The sequence below is a fragment of the Microcaecilia unicolor genome, chromosome 1 (genome assembly GCF_901765095.1).
Source record: "Microcaecilia unicolor chromosome 1, aMicUni1.1, whole genome shotgun sequence".
Classification (NCBI taxonomy): domain Eukaryota; kingdom Metazoa; phylum Chordata; class Amphibia; order Gymnophiona; family Siphonopidae; genus Microcaecilia; species Microcaecilia unicolor.
Genome location: NC_044031.1, coordinates 714,060,460 through 714,083,384, shown reverse-complemented (window position 1 = coordinate 714,083,384; position 22,925 = coordinate 714,060,460). Strand labels below are relative to the sequence as shown.

At 46.3% G+C, this 22,925-nt stretch overlaps 1 protein-coding gene across 3 annotated transcripts in view; it reads right to left on the bottom strand.

Annotated features, from left to right (window-relative positions):
- Positions 1–22,925, bottom strand: part of AP4E1 (adaptor related protein complex 4 subunit epsilon 1) — a 150,936-nt gene that overhangs the window by 69,928 nt on the left and 58,083 nt on the right. For all 3 annotated transcript variants that reach the window (XM_030189418.1, XM_030189430.1, XM_030189424.1), the window contains 2 exons: positions 3,760–3,899; positions 260–372 (listed from right to left, as the gene is read on the bottom strand). In XM_030189418.1, coding sequence (XP_030045278.1) covers positions 260–372; positions 3,760–3,899 — 253 coding nt within the window. The remainder of the gene's footprint in view (positions 1–259; positions 373–3,759; positions 3,900–22,925) is intronic.

Here is a 22,925-nt window from a genome sequence, read left to right as displayed (position 1 = left end):
GTTAAGCACATCAAATCTTGATTTTGTAGTTTTATAATTTATGGCATTTGAGGCTGTAACTTCTTTGTATTGTTAAACACTTTGAACCTGGCTTGTAAGGATTTAGCAGGATACAAATCTTTAACATAACACTTCTGTACTGGAACTAATAATAACATGCTGAACATGTGGCATAGCAATATCCTTCTCAGAATTCTCTCTTAGTTATTTCTCACCAATTGAACTGTATTACCAGTGCAGTGTTCTGATAATTCCTTACCTTCTGCTAGAAGCCTTAAGAAGTTGTTTGGGATGTCTGGATGCATCGTATCGCCACCCACAGAGAAGATCACATTCATGGTCTGGATGAACCACTCATTGCTGGGAGAATATGTGCTCACAGTGTTAAGGCCAGTTACAAGGATTCTTTGCTTATAATCTTTCTTTTTTACTGTTTGTTTGTTTTGCAGTCACCAAAATATACACTAACACAAGCTCACTGACTGCTTCTGGAATGAAAATTATCAGGAAACTAAGTATATATTTTTGTACATCAATTTTTTTTTTTTTTTTTGCACAATACATCCTATTGCTCCCCATTATGAACTGGTGCCATCCTAGTCTTGGGCCCTTCTTGTGGGAAGTGCTAAGAACTCATTTCCTTCCTGTCACGAAATGATTAGCCACCCACCTGGGGTCACCCCATGGCCACTTAGAGGGGCTATCCCCAGCACAGCTCAGGTCCGCCTGCACCTGCCGCTTGTGCTCTACATTAGCACCCTCCACCCACCTATTGGGTCACAACCGCCTCTGGGCGAGACTCCCGCTCTCAAATTATCTCCTGTGATTTCTAGGTTACTGGGGCCACACTCCCAGAAAGCACTCACAGACCCAACACACAAACCACCAGGATTCTTTATCAGTCCAAACAAAGCGGCAATAAACTGAAAATAGTTTACCATCTTAAAACTTGAACAATGAACAAAAAATGTGCAATCAGCAAACAATAACCGATAACTGAAATATAGATAATTATAACACCAACTAAACACTTGTTTACTTTTTACAAAGTACCTGGGGAGATCAAGTCATATAGCTGCTCGCCAGTTATCAAATATAACTGTTTTACAGGGCTTCAGCAAAGAGCTTTCTCTCTCTCTTTTCCTAGGTTGAAACTGGGGTAAAAGCCAGTACAATACAAATGAGAAGAGTTCCTGGGCTAATTAGAGCTCAGACAATAAGTTTGAAAGTATACTGCAGACCACCTTTACAAAAGGCTTAAACAAAGAGAATAGCCTTGGTTCTCCAGCAGCTTCAAAACAAACATGCACCACCTGCTGGCCAAACTAGAGAAATACACTTCAGGAAATAATATATTTTATAGGCTTAAAACACACCATTCTGTCACACTTCCATACAAAACATTCATAGAGCTGAGAAAGATTTGAAAACAATGCTTTGTGAGCATGCTGCCACAAAACAAAAAAGACCACAAGAAAACAACTGTTCTAAAAAGTTTGTTCAAAATTGAATGGGGGAGAGGCTGAAAAGAAAATCACTATTATAAACCCACTCATACTCATCTTTTGGGGAAAGATTTATTGAATGAAGATGTGAGAAGAACCCAGGAAACCAATGCAAAAGTTTTCATCCATAGCACACAAAACAGCATCTCAACTGCAATCATTTCTGGATGAAGAGGTTCTACCTTTGTCATCTTTACTGCCCTTAAACTAACCCGATTAGAAAACCTAATTTCCAATCTACAGCAACTCTTTTCCCCCTCCTCTATTACAAATGCCATTAAATATTTAGAACTAGATTCTATATATCACACCTAAAAAAAAATTGGCATTGAAATGAAATACACCTAAACGTATTCTATAAAGTATATATAAAGTATGAATTACTTTAAGTATACTTTATAGAATAAGCATAAATGTGTGTGTGGTTTATAGAATATGCGGAGCACCCATGCGTATGACTAAATTTAGTCAGGGGCAGTTAAGCCAAGTAAATCTTGGTGTAAATCCAGACGCCTACATTAGGCACGGACTGGGTGTATTCTATAACGCACATAGATTTTAGAAACACCCACAACCCACCCATTCCAAGATCCCTTTTCAACAATGCAACTTAAAATTTATGTGCATCACATTATAGAATATGCTTAAACAGTTTTCCATGTAAATTCTAATTAATGCCAATTAATGTCAATAATTGCTTGTTAATTGACAACTACTGGCACTCACTGGCTTGTTAACTAATTAAGCTGTGCAAACAAATACAGAATATGACTGGATTTGTATGCGCTACTTAAGTCGTGCTATATAGAATCTTGAGGCTAATCCCAAAATTCTAGTGCAGCTACTAAAATCTTAGTAGTATAAAATGAGTTTAAAAGCTCACTGTAGAATCTAAGTGGGAAGTGGTTTCAGCTAGGGGAAGCTTGCTCAGAAGTGCTCTTTAATCACAGGCTAGGAAATAGAAGATCTAATACGATTTCTTTTTTTTTTTTTTTAAAGAAAGAAAAAGAACATTTATGGGGCATTGACAGTACCCTGTTCTGCACTTACCCCAGCACTAAGATTCTCACCCTGTGTCCATAGGAACAGGTAAATCAAGCCCTTACAGGGAAATTAAAACCCTTGAATCTCCACAGCTAAGATATTCTTAATACCTCCGCTTAGATCTCTTGAAAACAACCAAATCAGCAGAATAGATTCATTTTTGTGACATGCCCATGGCCCACTCATGCTCTGCTCATGTGCCCACACCCCTCGCAGTTACACACAAAGTGATTTTAGCATGTATGTTACAGAATAGTGTATAGTACTTACATGTGCATCTGCCAGTTATTGGCGCCCCCAACATATGTAAGTGCTACTATTCTAAACGTGTGCACTTGGCACCTAACGTGCACCAAGTTACTGAGTGCAAGAAGACACATTCCTTCATCATATAACTGGCATAAGGGGAGTAACCTGCACAGAGCAGCAATTATAACAGTACACATAAGGGAAGGAGGGAGGGGAGAACCAGCATGGAGTGTAGTGGTTGCAATCCTAAGCAAATGCATGGGCACGGAACCAGCATGAAGCAGCAGTTACCAACCCTACTTCTTTACTGAGCAGATTGGATGGACCATGCTGATCTTGTTACTACGTTAAATCAGTACGGCTCAATTTATATTTAATATCAGTTCCAGTTAGGGAGCAGAGAGTAACACCAACAACAAAATTTGTATACTGAACACTGAAAAGCACTAGTGAGCCTCGTAACGTCTGCTAAAATTTCAAGTTGTCAGTATACTTTCTGGGGAAGGAAACACAAGAATTGCATCTGTTTCCCTTTTCTTGTATAAAAAAATAATCTTTGGAGTTCACTGTTGCTTTGCCAAGTGGATTCTGTTATCAACCCCAAATTTGGCAGGGAGGTAGAGAAGCTGCAAACAGACATTGTGTATATGTTGGGCACAGATTCTCTTCTTAAACAATTCTTCAAAAATAGAATGCATGTATTGCTTCCGTATGTGACCGTTATATGAAAATGCAGCACAATTCAAAGGGTTCAGTCATGTGATAAGTTAAAATCACACACACACACACACTGCAAGGTACATTTCAACATAAGTACAGTTTAATACAAACAAAGCGATGCAAAGGCCTTCCTACAGAGACGGAACTGATAAATTTAAGAAATTCCAGTCTGTCTTGAAAAGGAAAATGCAAACAATGAAAGACATAAAAGCTGTTTAAAAGTGACTCATATGAAGGATATTTTTCAGCAAGTTCAGCTATTTTGCCAGTTAAATTTATAATGGTATATTCTTCCTTGCTTTCCCTTAAATAATCCAGCATTTTCTTGACTATAGCAGTTACATTCTGTCCATTGGTAATTCTGTACAGTAGCTCTAATGTCTGTGAAGGAAACAAGATTATAAAACTAGCAACACACAACTGAAAATAGGCTCAGATGCAGACAAGGGAAGCTAAGGTTCAGGTACAACCTCAAACAGATCAATTGCTGGACTGGAATTTTACCAACTCTATTGCAAAAGAGACTGCCTGACAATTTTTGGAGTAAATATATGGTTCAGAAATGACTGGTTGACTTCTTTAAAATCACAACACATTGAGATTTCAGAAGGCAAAGATTAATGCTGTCTGAAATGAAGATGGTATTTTCACTGAAGCAAAATATGGAATGGATCAGTCACTATAGCTTACAGGATTAGTCTAAGTACAGCCTCTACACTGATGATCAATTCCCCGCACTGTTCAGAAATAGCGCCCTAAAAACAACGCTGCAACGGCACGGGGAATTAACTTCCCAATGATCAAAGCTAATAACATGCAAATTTGTGCGCATTATTAGCGTTGATCATCCTGTGAAAGTGCAGATGGACTGTACCCCTCTCGCACTTGTTTGACACGTCTGGGTTGTCAAAAGCCCAGACCTGTCAAACACAGGGGCTGGAGGTCCATAGGATCCATGGAACCGCTTCCCAAAACAAGGCCCTAGTGGCCTAGTGCCCCACAAGCACCCAACCACTCCCCCGCCACAAAGACATGCAGAGCTGGAGGTCCAGCAGGCCTCCAACTCCCCTGCCCCCCCCCCCCCTTTGCCACGACAGCATGGGGGGGCTGGAAGTTCGGTGGAACTCCAGCCCCACTAACTCCCCTAACACACAAAAAATATACATACCTGGTTGCCCAAGTGGGCTGCTGACACAACCCCACACCCTCCCTGGCAGTCTAGTGGTAAACCCTCTTCCCCCCCCCCCCCCCCCCCGTACCTCTTGTTGGAGAAGGGAGCAACACTCCCTCCGCTTCCAGCTAGTGTCACCTACAAAATGGAGGTGCCCTGCCCGGCACACCCTGGGATGCACTGGGTGGGGCTTCCCTACCATATAAGTACAGGGTGTGGGTGCTTGGGCGGGGTACTATGTCACCAGGCCTTGTTTTGGGAGGTGGGTCCAGGGGTCCTACGGACCCCCCCCCAGGACACGATGGCAGCCTGGCTGCTCAACTGATGGGGAAACGGGAGCATTAACCCTAACACCAGCTAGCTGGCATAGGGTTAAGGCACTATTCCAACCCTATGATCAGAGCGCTGTTCTCTGATCATAGGGGAAGAATACAAGCAAGCTCATTTAAATCTAATTTAAATGAACTCTGCATTAAGGCTTCGCTTGGGCAAGGACAGCCCTTCTTAATCTTTTAACTGAAACTAACCACTAGGCCACTCCTCCACTATAGCAAAATTCCATGTAGAATCTCAAATAGTAGCAACATTCCATATAGAATCTCAAATATTTATTTATTTAGATTTTGCTCACACCTTTTTCAGTAGTAGCTGCCACCCCCAAGAATCTGTCCAAACCTTTTTTAAACCCAGATACGCTAACCACTGTTACCGCCTCCTCCGGCAAAGAGTTCCAGAGCTTTAACTATTTGTTGAGTGAAAAAATATTTCCTCCTATTTGTTTTAAAAGTATTTCCATGTAACTTCCTCGAGTGTCCCCTAGACTTTGTACTTTTGGAACGAGTAAAAAATCGATTTACTTCTACTCGTTCTACACCACTCAGGATTTTGTAGACCTCAATCATATCTCCCCTCATCTGTCTGTTTTCCAAGCTGAAGAGCCCTAACGTTTTTAGCTTTTCCTGATACGAGAGGAGTTCCATCCCCTTTTCTGCAGCCCCTCCTTACCTCTCAACCCTCATCTCCCCTTACGTTCCTACCCGTAACCTCCGCTCTCAAGACAAATCCCTCCTTTCAGTACCCTTCTCCACCACCGCCAACTCCAGGCTCCGCCCTTTCTGCCTCGCCTCACCCCATGTGTGGAACAAACTCCCCGAGCCCATACGTCAGGCCCCCTCCCTCCCCATCTTCAAATCTCTGCTTAAAGCCCACCTCTTCAATGTCGCCTTCGGCACCTAACCTCTACACCTCTACCCAGGAAATCTAGACTGCCCAACTTGACATTTCGTTCTTTAGATTGTAAGCTCATTTGAGCAGGGACCGTCCTTGTTTATTTTGTACAGCGCTGCGTAACCCTAGTAGCGCTCTAGAAATGTTAAGTAGTAGTAGTGGTAAACTGATAATCTGTAGGAGGTAAGAAGTTTAACGCCCTGCCATCCAATCCCTTCGGGGGTCACTGATCTAACCACTATTACCAAAGCAGGATGTTCAGACTCGGATTCTTAAGTTGTATTTGATGGGGAACTTGCTTGACATACAGCCTACACTTGTGTTTATATTTGGCCAGCATACCTACTAAATATGCTGCTCAAGAGTTATAGGTAAAAGGGGGTCACGTGATGATCAGGTACTGAACGGACGCCCTCGAGAAGAGCTCCCGAATGGATCCCTAGTTATTCTCTATTTAACACCCTTTTGCGGCATGAGATCTGGATAGACACGCAGAGGTAGTCTTCAACTTTCCTTGCCTCCCTTTTAGCTAACTGGATGCAAGATGATAGAGCTTCGTATGGCGGGAAAGACGCCGCGCACTGTGAAAGAGCAGAACCGGCAAGCAGAAAACAAGATGGCGCCGGAACCATCAACACCCATGGTCACACTGCAGGAGGAGATGGTTTGGGAACTTACCCGGAGTGTTGCTGCAATCCTCGAAGATAAGCTATCAAAGCTCCAATCGTCAATAGACGATATTAAGACATGTTTGGATTCTCAAGGAGCCTGCCTGCAGCAAGTGGAAGACTGTGTGGCCCATGCGGAGGACTGGTTGGCCTCAGCTGAAAATCAGCTGCTAGTGCTCAAGGAAGAAAATAAGACTCTTACCAACCGCCTTGAAGATCAAGAAAACAGAGCCAGACGAAATAACATCAGGTTGGTGGGCGTCCCGGAATCAGTTAAAGACAGCAAACTCCCCACTTTAGTAGGCAGATGGCTCCCGGAGCAGCTGGGGTTCCCGATGGCAGCCCTCCCTATCAAGATAGAGTGAGCGCATCGGCTGGGAGGCACGGTGTTACCAGAGAGCCGACCACATACGGTGGTCCTGAACTTCGCAGATAAGGCTCAAATTATGACGCTTGACAAGCATAAACAGGACCTGTGCTATGAAGGCAAACCCCTGCAGATCTTTCAGGATTATTCTAACCTGGTGGCAGGAAAGCGGAGAGCGTTTGCCCCTCACTGCACGACTCTTTTCAAACGAGGCATGCAGTTCTCGATGCAATACCCAGCAAGAGTCCGCTTACACTATCAAAACAAGCAGCTTTGAGGAACCCAAGAAACTGCAGGACTTTATAGAATCGCTACCGCCTGTGAAGTAAAAAGTGGATCACAGCAGAGTTCGACATCTGCACGGTAACATTTATCCTACTTGACTGTTTAAGTTTAGATCAGACCATCCGCACAATGCCACTCTTACTCTACGGTCTGAGTCGCTGGCCTTTCAGATAGGTTTATTGAGTAACTTTAGCCATCGTGAAAGACTAAGGAGTCAGAGGGCCTGGTTACACTTGCTGGCTGCTTCGTGGTTTACCACCCGCATTTATTTCTGGCCATATTTGACTGAATTTTCACTTCATTCGGGATGTTGGTCCAGGATAGATGTCTCTCTTTGCGAGGGCTCGGGACCTTGGACTTTCACATCAGCTGAGTAACATGATAAATGTGGGTGGCCGCAGAGCCCGAGGGCCTGGTCTTAGACTCGAGCTACCTCGTGGCTCGCCCACTGCATTACACTAAGGGTACAATAAGCCTCTTTAGATGTTGTTTGTTACTTAAATGCCGTTGTTTTTGATGATGATTGCATGCCATTTGGGTTATATGGGTGTGTTGTTACAGTAGTTCGATGGGACTGGGAGAAGCTCCTCTCTACGCAAACATCGGGGAAATATGGTTGCTTCTGTTGAGGGAGCTTTACTGTTATTAGCAAGTGTGGGAATGGTGGGGGAGAGGGCGGGGGAGAGTTGTATCCTGCGATTCTGGTTGAGGTGCAGAGTTTGTATGATTGCTGGGGAATGTATGAATAGGTATGTGCGTTATGAGAATGTGTGTAAAAGTGATAGCTGGACAGAAGATTGTTTGCGGAAAGTCATCCATGGGCCTACATTGCTGCTTTCTCTACCCCAATGTAGGGATCTCAGCCATAAGCTGCTGGGGTGGGGGGGGGTCGAGGTTGGGAGGCCCCCCTGGTTTTTTGACAATAGTAGGAGTTATGAACATCTTTTTAGTTACTCTCTGCTAATATGACTGACTTAAAAATTACCACCTGGAATGTGGGAGGGATCAATTCGCCCATTAAAAGAACAAAAATCTTGCAATACTTACAAAGAACAAACACACATATTGCATTCTTGCAGGAGACACATCTTATTGCAGGAGAACACGGTTGAGTGGGAACCTTGGGATTCTCCTCTTTTTCAGGCAAACAGTGAGGAGTGGCTACTCTGGTTCACAAGCGCCTTGCTTTTGACTTACACAATACGATTACGGACCCGTCGGGACGTTATTTGTTATTAGCGGGGGAGCTCCAGAGGAAAAAAAGTTTTTACTCTGCAATGTTTACGCTCCAAACATCCCTGACCCTGTTTTCTTCGCTCAGTTAGTATCCCTTGTTGCAGAACGTGCCGACTATACTCCGCTTATAGCTGGGGATTTTAACACTATCGTCGACCCTTTGGTGGACGCCAAACCAGCATGAACTGCACCCATAAGGTCGAGTCGCGGTCATGGAGGCCTAAGCGCCCTCCTGAAAGAACTAGATTTAATAGACACGTGGAGAGTACTGCACCCGCTGGAGGCAGATTTCACCTATTACTCCGGAGCCCACGGGTCATACTCTCGGATAGACTACATACTAATACCAGAACCAAGCACTCATCGCCTCTTATGAGCAGACATTAACACCCCTGCTTTCACAGATAATTCTACAGTACAGCTTCGCTTATATTGGGGAGACATGTCATACGATAAATGGTGGCGGATGAACCCAGTCATGTATCATAAGGATTTTTGTGCATTTATGCGACAAGCCTGGGATGAATACGAGCTCCAGAATAAATGCAGCAGAAGTCGAGGCTGACATTTTCTGGGAAGCTAGCAAGGCTGTACTTTGGGGCCAAATCCTTGCGTACACAGTCTCTACTCGGAAAAGGCACGATGCAGACATTTTGAGGTTGCATAAAGCGAATGCTACATACCTGTAGAAGGTATTCTCCGAGGACAGCAGGCTGATTGTTCTCACTGATGGGTTGACGTCCTCGGCAGCCCCCTCCATCGGAAAGTTTACTAGCAAAGGCCTTTGCTAGTCCTCGCGCGCCCATGCGCACCGCGCATGCGCGGCCGTCTTCCCGCCCGAAACCGGCTCGAGCCGGCCAGTCCAGTATGTAGCAAGACAATACACTTCAAGGGAAGACTCAACTCCAAAGGGGAGGCGGGCGGGTTTGTGAGAACAATCAGCCTGCTGTCCTCGGAGAATACCTTCTACAGGTATGTAGCATTCGCTTTCTCCGAGGACAAGCAGGCTGCTTGTTCTCACTGATGGGGTATCCCTAGCCCCCAGGCTCACTCAAAACAACAACCATGGTCAATTGGGCCTCGCAACGGCGAGGACATTAATGAGATTGACCTAAAAAATTTACCAACTAACTGAGAGTGCAGCCTGGAACAGAACAAACAGGGCCCTCGGGGGGTGGAGTTGGATCCTAAAGCCCAAACAGGTTCTGAAGAACTGACTGCCCGAACCGACTGTCGCGTCGGGTGTCCTGCTGCAGGCAGTAATGAGATGTGAATGTGTGGACAGATGACCACGTCGCAGCTTTGCAAATTTCTTCAATGGAGGCTGACTTCAAGTGGGCTACCGACGCAGCCATGGCTCTAACATTATGAGCCGTGACATGACCCTCAAGAGCCAGCCCCGCCTGGGCGTAAGTGAAGGAAATGCAATCTGCTAGCCAATTGGATATGGTGCGTTTCCCTACAGCCACTCCCCTCCTATTGGGGTCAAAAGAAACAAACAATTGGGCGGACTGTCTGGTGGGCTGTGTCCGCTCCAGGTAGAAGGCCAATGCTCTCTTGCAGTCCAATGTGTGCAGCTGACGTTCAGCAGGGCAGGAATGAGGACGGGGAAAAAATGTTGGCAAGACAATTGACTGGTTCAGATGGAACTCCGACACAACCTTTGGCAGGAACTTAGGGTGAGTGCGGAGGACTACTCTGTTATGATGAAATTTGGTGTACGGGGCCTGGGCTACCAGGGCCTGAAGCTCACTGACTCTACGAGCTGAAGTAACTGCCACCAAGAAAATGACCTTCCAGGTCAAGTACTTCAGATGGCAGGAATTCAGTGGCTCAAAAGGAGGTTTCATCAGCTGGGTGAGAACGACATTGAGATCCCATGACACTGTAGGAGGCTTGACAGGGGGCTTTGACAAAAGCAAACCTCTCATGAAGCGAACAACTAAAGGCTGTCCTGAGATCGGCTTACCTTCCACACGGTAATGGTATGCACTGATTGCACTAAGGTGAACCCTTACAGAGTTGGTCTTGAGACCAGACTCAGACAAGTGCAGAAGGTATTCAAGCAGGGTCTGTTTAGGACAAGAGCGAGGATCTAGGGCCTTGCTGTCACACCAGACGGCAAACCTCCTCCACAGAAAGAAATAACTCCTCTTAGTGGAATCTTTCCTGGAAGCAAGCAAGATACGGGAGACACCCTCTGACAGACCCAAAGAGGCAAAATCTACGCTCTCAACATCCAGGCCGTGAGAGCCAGGGACCGGAGGCTGGGATGCAGAAGCGCCCCTTCGTCCTGTGTGATGAGGGTCGGAAAACACTCCAATCTCCACGGTTCTTCGGAGGACAACTCCAGAAGAAGAGGGAACCAGATCTGACGCGGCCAAAAAGGAGCAATCAGAATCATGGTGCCTCGGTCTTGCTTGAGTTTCAACAAAGTCTTCCCCACCAGAGGTATGGGAGGATAAGCATATAGCAGACCCTCCCCCCAGTCCAGGAGGAAGGCATCCGATGCCAGTCTGCCGTGGGCCTGAAGCCTGGAACAGAACTGAGGGACTTTGTGGTTCACTCGAGATGCGAAGAGATCCACCAAGGGGGTGCCCCACGCTTGGAAGATCTGGCGCACCACTCTGGAGTTGAGCGACCACTCGTGAGGTTGCATAATCCGGCTCAGTCTGTCGGCCAGACTGTTGTTTACCGCCTGCCAGATATGTGGCTTGGAGCACCATGCCGAGACGGCGGGCCCAGAGCCACATGCTGACGGCTTCCTGACACAGGGGGCGAGATCCGGTGCCCCCCTGCTTGTTGACATAGTACATGGCAACCTGGTTGTCTGTCTGAATTTGGATAATTTGGTGGGACAGCCGATCTCTGAAAGCCTTCAGAGCGTTCCAGATCGCTCGCAACTCCAGAAGATTGATCTGTAGATCGCATTCTTGGAGGGACCAACTTCCTTGGGTGTGAAGCCCATCGACATGAGCTCCCCATCCCAGGAGAGACGCATCCGTGGTCAGCACTTTTTGTGGCTGAGGAATTTGGAAGGGACGTCCCAGAGTCAAATTGGAGCAAATCGTCCACCAATACAGGGATTTGAGAAAACTCGTGGACAGGTGGATCACGTCCTCTAGACCCCCAGCGGCCTGATACCACTGGGAGGCTAGGGTCCATTGAGCAGATCTCATGTGAAGGCGGGCCATGGGAGTCACATGAACTGTGGAGGCCATGTGGCCCAGCAATCTCAACATCTGCCGAGCTGTGATCTGCTGGAACGCACGCACCCGCGAGACGAGGGACAACAAGTTGTTGGCTCTCGCCTCTGGAAGATAGGCGCGAGCTGTCCGAGAATCCAGCAGGGCTCCTATGAATTCGAGTTTCTGCACTGGGAGAAGATGGGACTTGGGATAATTTATCACAAACCCCAGTAGCTCCAGGAGGCGAATAGTCATCTGCATGGACTGCAGGGCTCCTGCCTCGGATGCGTTCTTCACCAGCCAATCGTCGAGATATGGGAACACGTGCACCCCCAGCCTGCGAAGTGCCGCTGCTACCACAGCTAGGCACTTTGTGAACACCCTGGGCGCAGAGGCGAGCCCAAAGGGTAGCACACAGTACTGGAAGTGGCATGTGCCCAACTGAAATCGCAGATACTGTCTGTGAGCTGGCAGTATCGGGATGTGTGTGTAGGCATCCTTCAAGTCCAGAGAGCATAGCCAATCGTTTTGCTGAATCATGGGGAGAAGGGTGCCCAGGGAAAGCATCCTGAACTTTTCTTTTACGAGATATTTGTTCAGGGCCCTTAGGTCTAGGATGGGACGCATCCCCCCTGTTTTCTTTTCCACAAGGAAGTACCTGGAATAGAATCCCAGCCCTTCTTGCCCGGATGGCACGGGCTCGACCGCATTGGCGCTGAGAAGGGCGGAGAGTTCCTCTGCAAGTACCTGCTTGTGCTGGAAGCTGTAAGACTGAGCTCCCGGTGGACAATTTGGAGGTTTTGAGGCCAAATTGAGGGTGTATCCCTGCCGGACTATTTGGAGAACCCACTGATCGGAGGTTATGAGAGGCCACCTTTGGTGAAAAGCTTTCAACCTCCCCCCGACCGGCAGGTCGCCCGGCACTGACACTTGGATGTCGGCTATGCTCTGCTGGAGCCAGTCAAAAGCTCGCCCCTTGCTTTTGCTGGGGAGCCGCGGGGCCTTGCTGAGGCGCACGCTGCTGACGAGAGCGAGCGCGCTGGGGCTTAGCCTGGGCCGCAGGCTGTCGGGAAGGAGGATTGTACCTACGCTTACCAGAAGCATAGGGACCAGTCTTCCTTCCCCCGAAAAATCGTCTACCTGTAGAGGTAGAGGCTGAAGGCTGCCGGCGGGAGAACTTGTCGAATGCGGTGTCCCGCTGGTGGAGAGACTCTACCACCTGCTCGACTTTTTCTCCAAAAATGTTGTCCGCACGGCAAGGCGAGTCCGCAATCCGCTGCTGGAGTCTATTCTCCAGGTCGGCGGCACGCAGCCATGAGAGCCTGCGCATCACCACACCTTGAGCAGCGGCCCTGGACGCAACATCAAAAGTGTCATAAACTCCTCTGGCCAGGAATTTTCTGCACGCCTTCAGCTGCCTGACCACCTCCTGAAAAGGCTTGGCTTGCTCAGGGGGAAGAGCATCAACCAAGCCCGCCAACTGCCGCACATTGTTCCGCATGTGTATGCTCGTGTAGAGCTGGTAAGACTGGATCTTGGCCACGAGCATAGAAGAATGGTAGGCCTTCCTCCCAAAGGAGTCTAAGGTTCTAGGGTCTTTGCCCGGGGGCGCCGAAGCATGCTCCCTAGAACTCTTAGCCTTCTTTAGGGCCAGATCCACAACTCCAGAGTCATGAGGCAACTGAGTGCGCATCAGCTCTGGGTCCCCATGGATCCGGTACTGGGACTCAATCTTCTTGGGAATGTGGGGATTACTTAGTGGCTTGGTCCAGTTCGCAAGCAATGTCTTTTTCAGGACATGGTGCAAGGGAACAGTGGACGCTTCCTTAGGTGGAGAAGGATAGTCCAGGAGCTCAAACATTTCAGCCCTGGGCTCGTCCTCCACAACCACCGGGAAGGGGATGGCCGTAGACATCTCCCGGACAAAGGAAGCAAAAGACAGGCTCTCGGGAGGAGAAAGCTGTCTCTCAGGAGAGGGAGTGGGATCAGAAGGAAGACCCTCAGACTCCTCGTCAGAGAAATATCTGGGGTCCTCCTCTTCCTCCCACGAGGCCTCACCCTCGGTGTCAGACACAAGTTCACAAACCTGCGTCTGCAACCTCGCCCTGCTCGACTCGGTGGAACCCCGTCCACGGTGGGGGCGTCGAGAGGTAGACTCCCTCGCCCGCATCGGCGAAGCTCCCTCCGCCGACGTAGTCGGGGAGCCTTCCTGGGAGGTGGCCGCTGTCGGCACCGCACGCGGTACCGACGTCGGGGACCTCAACCTGGGCGATGGGCCAGCCGGCGCCACGCTCGACGGTACCGGAGGCGCAAGCACCGCCGGTACCGGAGGGGTAGGGCGCAACAGCTCTCCCAGAATCTCTGGGAGAACGGCCCGGAGGCTCTCGTTTAGAGCGGCTGCAGAGAAAGGCTGAGAGGTCGATGCAGGCGTCGACGTCAGAACCTGTTCCAGGCGAGGAGGCTGTTCCGGGCTGTCCAGAGTGGAGCGCATCGACACCTCCTGAACAGAGGGTGAGCGGTCCTCTCGGTGCCGATGCCTGCTGGGTGCCGAATCCCTCGGCGACCCAGAGCTCTCGGTGCCGACATGGGGAGGAGACCGGTGTCGATGCTTCTTCGACTTCTTCCGAAGCATGTCACCGGAGCTCCCCGGCACCGACGAGGAGGACGTAGAATCCATCCGTCGCTTCCTCGGGGCCGAGACCGAAGAGGGTCGATCCCGGGGGGGCTGTACCGCAGGAGCCCTCAGGGTAGGAGGAGACCCACCCGAAGGCTCACCGCCACCAGCAGGGGAATGGACAGCCCTCACCTGCACTCCTGACGATGCACCTCCGTCCGACGACATCAGCAGACGAAGTCTCGGTACCACCGACGTCGATGCAGTCGCCCGATGCCTCGGCGCCGATGCAGAGGTCCGATGCCTCGATGCAGTCGATGGAGCGGCAGCCAAGGAAGATGGTCCGGACGCTGACGACGTCGATGCACTCGATGCCTCCGGTGCCGATGCCGACGAAGAGCCCGAGAACAAAACGTTCCACTGGGCTAATCTCGCTACCTGAGTCCGCCTTTGTAACAGGGAACACAGACTGCAGTTCTGAGGGCGGTGCTGGGCCCCTAGACACTGAAGACACGCAGAGTGCCTATCAGTGAGCGAGATTACCCGGGCGCACTGGGTGCACTTCTTGAAGCCGCTGGAAGGCTTCGATGTCATGGGCGGAAAAATCACGCCGGCGAAATCAAAAGCCGAAATGGCGAAAATTGAAGCACCAAAATTTAGAGGGAGAAAAATCTCGACCGAGGCCAAAAGAGGCCTACCCCGACAACGAAAGAAAACTTACGGGGCAAAAACTGAGAAATACGGGAAGGGCAGAAAACCCGAAAGGGTCTTCCGGAACACTACCGGAGCGCTTCCCGAACTTTTTCAAGGAAAAAACAGCAAAAAAACACGTCGAAAAGGACGCGCGAGGTCGACTCTCTGGGGCACGAACGGCGTAACACGACCGTACCGAGCGCGGACGAAAGAAGACTGGCCGGCTCGAGCCGGTTTCGGGCGGGAAGACGGCCACGCATGCGCGGTGCGCATGGGCGCGCGAGGACTAGCAAAGGCCTTTGCTAGTAAACTTTCCGATGGAGGGGGCTGCCGAGGACGTCAACCCATCAGTGAGAACAAGCAGCCTGCTTGTCCTCGGAGAAAGAGCTGCAACAATATCGAAAGCAACACATTCAACAGCCCAATGCAGCCAACAAGACCAAGCTTTTAGAGGTTAAAAAAATCCCTTAATAATCTCTTACATCAGAGGGCCCAAGCCAATATCACTAATTATAAATATCAGCTTCATAAATGGGGAAACAAAACCGGAAAATTACTGGCCCACTTGCTGAAACCTAAGCACCCAAAATCCTATGTTGCAAAAATAAAGGGCCAAGGAGGCCGTTCCCACACTCAGGTAACAGATATTTTAAACGCCTTTCAACAATTTTGTAAGGACCTATATGCCCCTGGCCCGTACGATGAACAGAGATACTTTCTTCCGTTCTCTGCCCCTCCCTCAGATATCTCCAGAACAGTTAGCCTATCTTAACAAAGATATTGAAGCGGCAGAGGTATTAATAGACATTAAGAATCTCAAACTGGCTAAAGCACCAGGTCCAGATGGCCTAGTAGCCTTACAGGCGAAGGTATGTGACCCTTTGGCACGCATGGGCATGGGAGCGGTTCGAAAGGGGCAGTTTGGATCACACCAAAACCATGTATACGTAGTCGTGCTTCCCAAGCCTAGGAGGGACAGAGAGATGCTGGGCTCCTACAGACCTATCTCCCTATTAAACCAAGACCAAAAATTAGTCACCACTGTGCTGGCGTCTAGACTCAATAGTATCTTACCTGATCTTATTCACAAGGATCAGGTTGGTTTTGTACCTGGTCGCTACTCCTCTACTAACTTACTCAAAGTACTAGCCACCTTACAGAAGAAACATTTAGCTTCAGAGGAGGGTGCAGTGGCCAGTCTTGACGCAGAAAAAGCGTTCAACAAGATAACATAGGACTACCTACTTTGGGTGCTACCCTGCTATGGGATTCAGGGTACGTTTGTAAATTGGATCCGTACCATATACAGTTGACCTACAGCGCAAATCTTGGTAAATGGCCAGAGATCACTGCCTTTTGACTTGCACAGGGGCACTAGACAGGGCTGCCCCTGGTCACCGCTGCTTTTTTTTTTGTTGTTGTCCTTGGAACCTTTGGCAATATGGCTTAGGACCTCTGGAGATTCAGGGAGTGTTAGCTGGAAGTAGAGAACTCAGAATTAGCATGTATGCAGATGACATGCTTCTTTATGTTAGCAAGGCCAAGCAAAACATGCCCAAAATTGTACAAATTATTGAACATTTTGGTAGTTTCTCTGGGCTAAAAATTAACTATGACAAATCAGAGGCTTTAGTTATGAATAACACATATCCTCCGGATTATTGGGGTGAATTTCCCCTGGGCTCTGCTCGTGAAACAATCAAATATTTAGGAATACATACAGGGCTTGATCCACAGATGATGTATCGGAAAAACATTACTCAGAAAGTAGAACTAATCAAGGATCTATGTCATCGATGGAAAGACCTCTCACTGTCCCTTTTTGGGAGGGTGGCAGTTGTGAAGATGGTGCTCTTCCCAAAACTCTTATATGAGTTTGGGTTTGGGTCAAACCCTTAGAAGAGCGCCAATACAAAAGTGTTCTCCGCCAATTTATCTGGCGAGCTCGCAGAGCACGCATTAGCTATGCCAAATTAATTCTGCCCAAGGATGGGGGAGGTCTGGGTTTGCCAGACCTCCATATGTACAATGTTGCGGCTATACTGAGATGGGTTTGAGAGGGAATGGGATTACCACCTAAATTTGCACCCCCAGATTTCATGGAAGGGTGGTGCCACCCCTTCGCCTTTATTAACATCATGCATGGGAGGACCCCAGGGATGGGGGGGGCCGATGCTCCCACCTTTCTTTTGCATAATGCGTCGAGCCTGGAGATGGTGGCGGATCAGGGTAGGGGGGAGCGCAAGAGCGTCACCTTTCTTACAATTTGTGGGGAACCAGGGATTTCTCCCAGGGATAGACTCTGCAAGATTCCATGAGTGGCAGACCAGGGGATGTTCGGCGGTGGGAGACTTCTTACAGGTAAATGGGGGCCAAATGCCATCCTTTGATCAGTTGAAGTCTCGATGGGTCCAGCCCAATTCTCACTTTCTACAATATATGCAGACTAGGTACTATTGTAGCCGTCTCCTACAATCACACCACACATCCTTATCATGAACAGATTCAGATAGAGCACTTATGGGAATCTCATACAAGACTAATACTCTAACTGGTATGGATTGTTTTGTGACCAGGCAGATCTAGGCTATATCTTGATCGATTAGCGACGGATTGGACTAATGACTTTGGAGAGAATATTTCTCCAGACACCCTTATCTATCTTTTCTCAAATCTAGGGTCGGAGGTCCCTCAGGCTGATCTCCAGGAAACTCAATTTAAGCTACTGCATAGGTCATATATTACTAAGGCAAGGGGAAAGAAACTGGGGATGTGGCAAGATGACACTTGTGAGAAATGTGGGAGGGGGGTGGGTACATGGCTCCACAGCTTCTTAGAGTGTCCCACCTTAGCTGCCATCTGGAGGGGTGCTATGAATGCGATGTGGACTATTGTGGGACCTATTACTTGGGATTATACCTTTCTCATGCTGGGATGGGATTTGAATCTAAGGGTACAAGGGATAAAATTGGGCATAAAATTCTTACACTTAGCCACTTTAATGATCCTTCATGTTATTCTAAGTCACTGGGTGGATGCTAACCTCCCAGCTATGCAGAGTGGCAGCACAGAATGATAGAGCTGGGCACTTATGAGCTCAAAGATGCTTCTCCGAGACATACCCCTGCATGGGAATATTATAAAACCTTGTGGCTTTCATTTCATGCTCTACCCGGGATGCCCTAGGGTATTGGGGTTAGGATGTTTGGGAGGCCCCAGTATATAACCCTCCGTTTGGCTTGAAATGTATACGGTGCATGGGAGTGAATGTAAGGAGATGAATGTGATGACGAGAGAGAATGGAAGGATGTTGGGTGTAATAGATACGAGTGAGAGGTACAACTATATTCAAAATAAGAAAACTTCAGAGAGTTAAGAGGGACAAGCATTCCACTGCGCTGAATTCAGCAGCTGTAGAGGGAGCAGAAACTCCAAGAGGACGAAGGACAACTTTGAAATAAATATGCTACTCCCTTGGTTTTCGCACTTTATATTAGCATATGTAATTGTTTATATATATATACCAAATAAAGTCCCCAGCTTATTGCTTCATCTTCTTAGAAAATCGCAATACTATTTAGGCTCATGAGTCCAGAGGTCTTTTCTTATAGCCTCCAGCTCTATCTACAATTATTCTCTCTATTCCAACATATTTCCAAGACCCCCCCTTCCTACCCTCCCCTCCATTTTTACCTATAACTCTTTTTTTATTTTTTGTAAATGTCTTTATTGAGGGAAAAGAAACAGGCATACATTAGGTACCAACCGTTATAACAAGCATAAAATTACATATGCTAATATAAAGTGCGAAAACCAAGGGAGTAGCATATTTATTCCAAAGTTGTCCTCCGTTCTCTTGGAGTTTCTGCTCCCTCTACAGCTGCTGAATTCAGCGCAGTGGAATGTTTGTCCCTCTTAACTCTCTGAAGTTTTCTTATATATTTCAACTAAAAAGAAGCTAAGGTGCATACCTAAAACAGGTGGTTTCCAATCACTAGGAAGATCAGTAGAAAGTTTAGTAATGTCAGTAATAGCAGTTATGCAGTGCTTAAGTTGTATCCATTTATAGTGGTGGGTATTAGGAATACCAAATTTCAAGCATAGCTGTGAGAAGGGAACCTAGGTTTTGTCTTTTATAATATCATTTAATGACCATATGCATAGATGCCAGTTTATACAAGTTTTGTTGATTTTAAAGGTAGGATTGTTCCATATTGGGGTAAATATGGAATGCCTTAATTGCTTTTTAACAACAGTGTCAAGTTCATTGAATATAGTATTAAGAGTTATAAACAAAACATTCTTATTTAACTTAGTATATTGAGACCATGGAAGGTAATGTAAAGGCACATCTTTATGTTTATGAGTTTCTATATAGAACCAAGAAGGGTAATTAAGTAGTTCCTCTTTGGGTATAAATATTGAATTTTGTTTCAGGAGAAAAGACATGTGATAGTCATAAAAACTAGGAAAATTTACTCCACCATTTCTTGGACTAGCTTTTAATTTCTTTATGGCTATTCTTGGAGTCTTGTTTGCCCATAAAAAGATTGTTAATTTTGATTCAATTTTTTTTTATATAAATTGTTGATTTTAGTAATACTGGTAACATGCTGAGAGTGTAGTTGATTTTTGGTACAATCATCATTTTTATAGTTTCAAGTCTACCCCACCAATTAAGTCTTAATGGTGACCATTTTGTGTTAGGTTTTCAGTTATTTTAATTATATTAGTAGAGTTAACGTTAAGAGTGTCCTCTACAGTTGGGCCAAACAAAACTCCTAAATATTTAATTTGATTTTCATTCCACTTCAAGTTATATTGCTGAATTTCATGCTTTAAATGTACACAATTTATAAGTAGTAGTTCTGTTTTTGTAATATTTAATTTATATCCAGAGATCTCAGAATATTTTGGTATTACCTTTAATAAGTGTGGAATTGAGGCAGGTGATGTGAAAATGAGTACATCATCATCAGCATATGCAGCTAACAAAGTTTTGTTGATCAATCCTTACACCCTGGATGAGAGGATTTTGACGACTGGCTAATAACAAAGGTTCAAGCGCTATATTAAATAATAAAGGAGTAAAGGGCAACCCTGTCTAGTACCTCTAGCTGGATTAAACGTTCCAAGAGAAGAGAACATTTCTCTGGTAAGTGAACGCTATTTTGCTTTGTGCTTTGGGAACTTAAAGATTGGGGTTTAAAGGAGGAATTTTAGGTTAGTGTTAGGCAAAATAAAAATATAAAAAGCAAATTTTATCAACTAATCTCCATAGTCTTTTCCACTTAGTTTTAAAAACTTTGTACCACAGTATTAACAGATAGAATCTAACAGGCACTGCAGGACCTAGTTTAGTCTTCCCACCCACCCCTAGGACAACTCTTCATTTATAGTCAGCTATTGTAATTAAGGTAACAAGCAAGGAGTGCTCTTACAGAGTTTTAAATACATTTCATTACCATTTAAGAAGAAAACACTAACTAAATCATACAATATACTATATAAACTAAAAGACACTTATATTAGGCTAATTATCCTTAATACTGTATCAAGTTTTAAATTATTGAAAAACTCAAAAACACTAAGATGGAGTCAGCGGTCCAGCAGCGAAAGGGGTGCTATCCAGTCTTTTGCACTGAGTGTCACATGTATGATTATCTCCCAGTTGGTGAGATGTCATATGTGTGTGCCCGATGCAAAAAGCTCCTAGCTCTCAGGGAATGTGTCCGTTATCTTGAGGCTAGAGTAGCAGACTTGGTGGAGCTGAGGGAGACAGAGAGGTACATAGAGGAGACCTACAGGGATGTTGTAGAGGTCCCATCTCCAGTCTGGTAGCCCCTGTGCTACCTTGGAGACGAGAGGTCTCCTAGAAAGAGAGCATCACCCTGGTGAAGTAGGAATTACTCCTGTAGCCAGAACCTGCCCACCAGGGGATGTACAATCCTCTCGCACCGAGGATATGTCTCCAAGTGCTGCCCGGGAGGGAAAGGTTAGGACAGCTGTTGTAGTTGGTGATTCGATCATTAGGCATATAGATAGCTGGGTGGCTGGTGGATGTGAGGATCGCCTGGTGACTTGCCTGCCTAGTGTGAAGGTGGCGGACCTCACACGTCACCTAGATAGGATTTTAGATAGTGCTGGGGAGGAATCGGCTGTCTTGGTAGACGTGGGTACCAATGACATAAGAAAATGTGGGAGAAAGGTTCTGGAAGTGAAATTTAGGCTCTTAGGTAGAAAGCTCAAATCCAGATCCTCTAGGGTAGCATTTTCTGAAATGCTACCCATTCCACGCGCAGGGTCCAAGAGACAGGCAGAGCTCTGGAGTCCCAACGACGGTGCAGTGAGGAGGGTTTTAGATTTGTTAGGAACTGGGCAACATTCTGGGGAAGGGGGAGCCTATTTCGAAAGGGTGGGACCAGGCTGCTGGCATCGGCGTTTAAAAAGGAGATAGAGCAGATTTTAAACTAAAAAAAGGGGGGGGGGGGGGGGGAAGGCAGACAGTTTCTCAAAAGCGCATGGTTCGGGATAAGGTATCTTTCAAAGATATCACCAAAACAGGGAAGATAGGGTATCCTGATAGCGAGGTTGCAAAAGAGACCGTAGTAGATCAGATGTACCTAAATAAAAATCTGACATAAGATTGCAAATTAATACTGTCAAGTACTAAGCATGATATAAATAGGAACAACAAACAGTTTGAAATGTCTATATGCAAATGCAAGGAGCCTAAGAAATAAGATGGGAGAGTTAGAATATATTGCACTAAATGAAAAATTAGATATAATAGGCATCTCTGAGACCTGGAGGAAGGAGGATAACCAGTGGGACACTGTCATACTGGGGTACAAATTATATCGTGGTGATAGGGTGGATCGAATTGGTGGAGGGGTAGCACTGTATATTAACGAGAGCCTTGATTCAAATAGATTGAAAATTCTGCAGGAAACAAAACAGTTTTTGGAATCACTGTGGATTGAAATTCCACGTATAAAGGGGAAAAGGATAGCGATAGGAGTGTACTACCGTCCGCCTGGCCAGGATAAACAGACAGATGCAGAAATGTTAAAGGAAATTAGAGATGCAAACAAACTGGGCAACACAATAATAATGGGTGATTTCAATTACCCTGATATTGACTTGGTAAATTTAACATCGGGGCATGCTAGAGAGGTAAAATTCCTTGATGAAATCAAGGACAGCTTTATGGAGCAGCTGGTACAGCAGCCAACGAGAGAAGGAAAAATTCTAGACCTAGTCCTTAGTGGAGCATATGATCTGGTGCGGAAGGTAATGGTGCTGGGGCCGCTTGATAACAGTGATCATCATATGATCGGATTTGATATTAGCTTTGAAGTAAGTATACACAGGAAATCAAATATGTTAGTGTTTAACTTTAAAAAAAGGAGACTATGATAAAATGAGAAGAACGGTGGAAAAAAAAAAAAAAAACTTAGAGGAGCAGCTGGAAGGGTCAAAAATTTACATCAGGCATGAATGCTGTTCAAAAACACCATCCTGGAAGCCCAGGCCAAATATATTCTGCGTATTAAATGTGAGGAGGAGATGGGTTTTGGCACCTGTAAGAACTACGTGGAATAGGAGGGAGTTTGGGGTTTATGTGTGCTATATTATCATCGTGTATGTTTTTATTGGAATCCGCTTAGGTTATAGGTGGAACATAAATATCCAAAAAAATAAAATAAAATTACACTTGCTAACGGCGTTGGCATGTTTTGTTAGTAAATGACCCCCTCATGTGTGCTCTATTTATTAATATTAAGATATAATTTGAATACATTTTGCATAATAGTCTATATTGCATAGTTTGATTACCCTAAAGCTAAGTCCACCTGTGGCCCTCAGGACTAACATTGTTTGCCCTTGCATGACACCAGTGTGATGAGGTGATCTGTTAAACAATATCTATCTTAAGAGACTAGTCCTATCTTTAA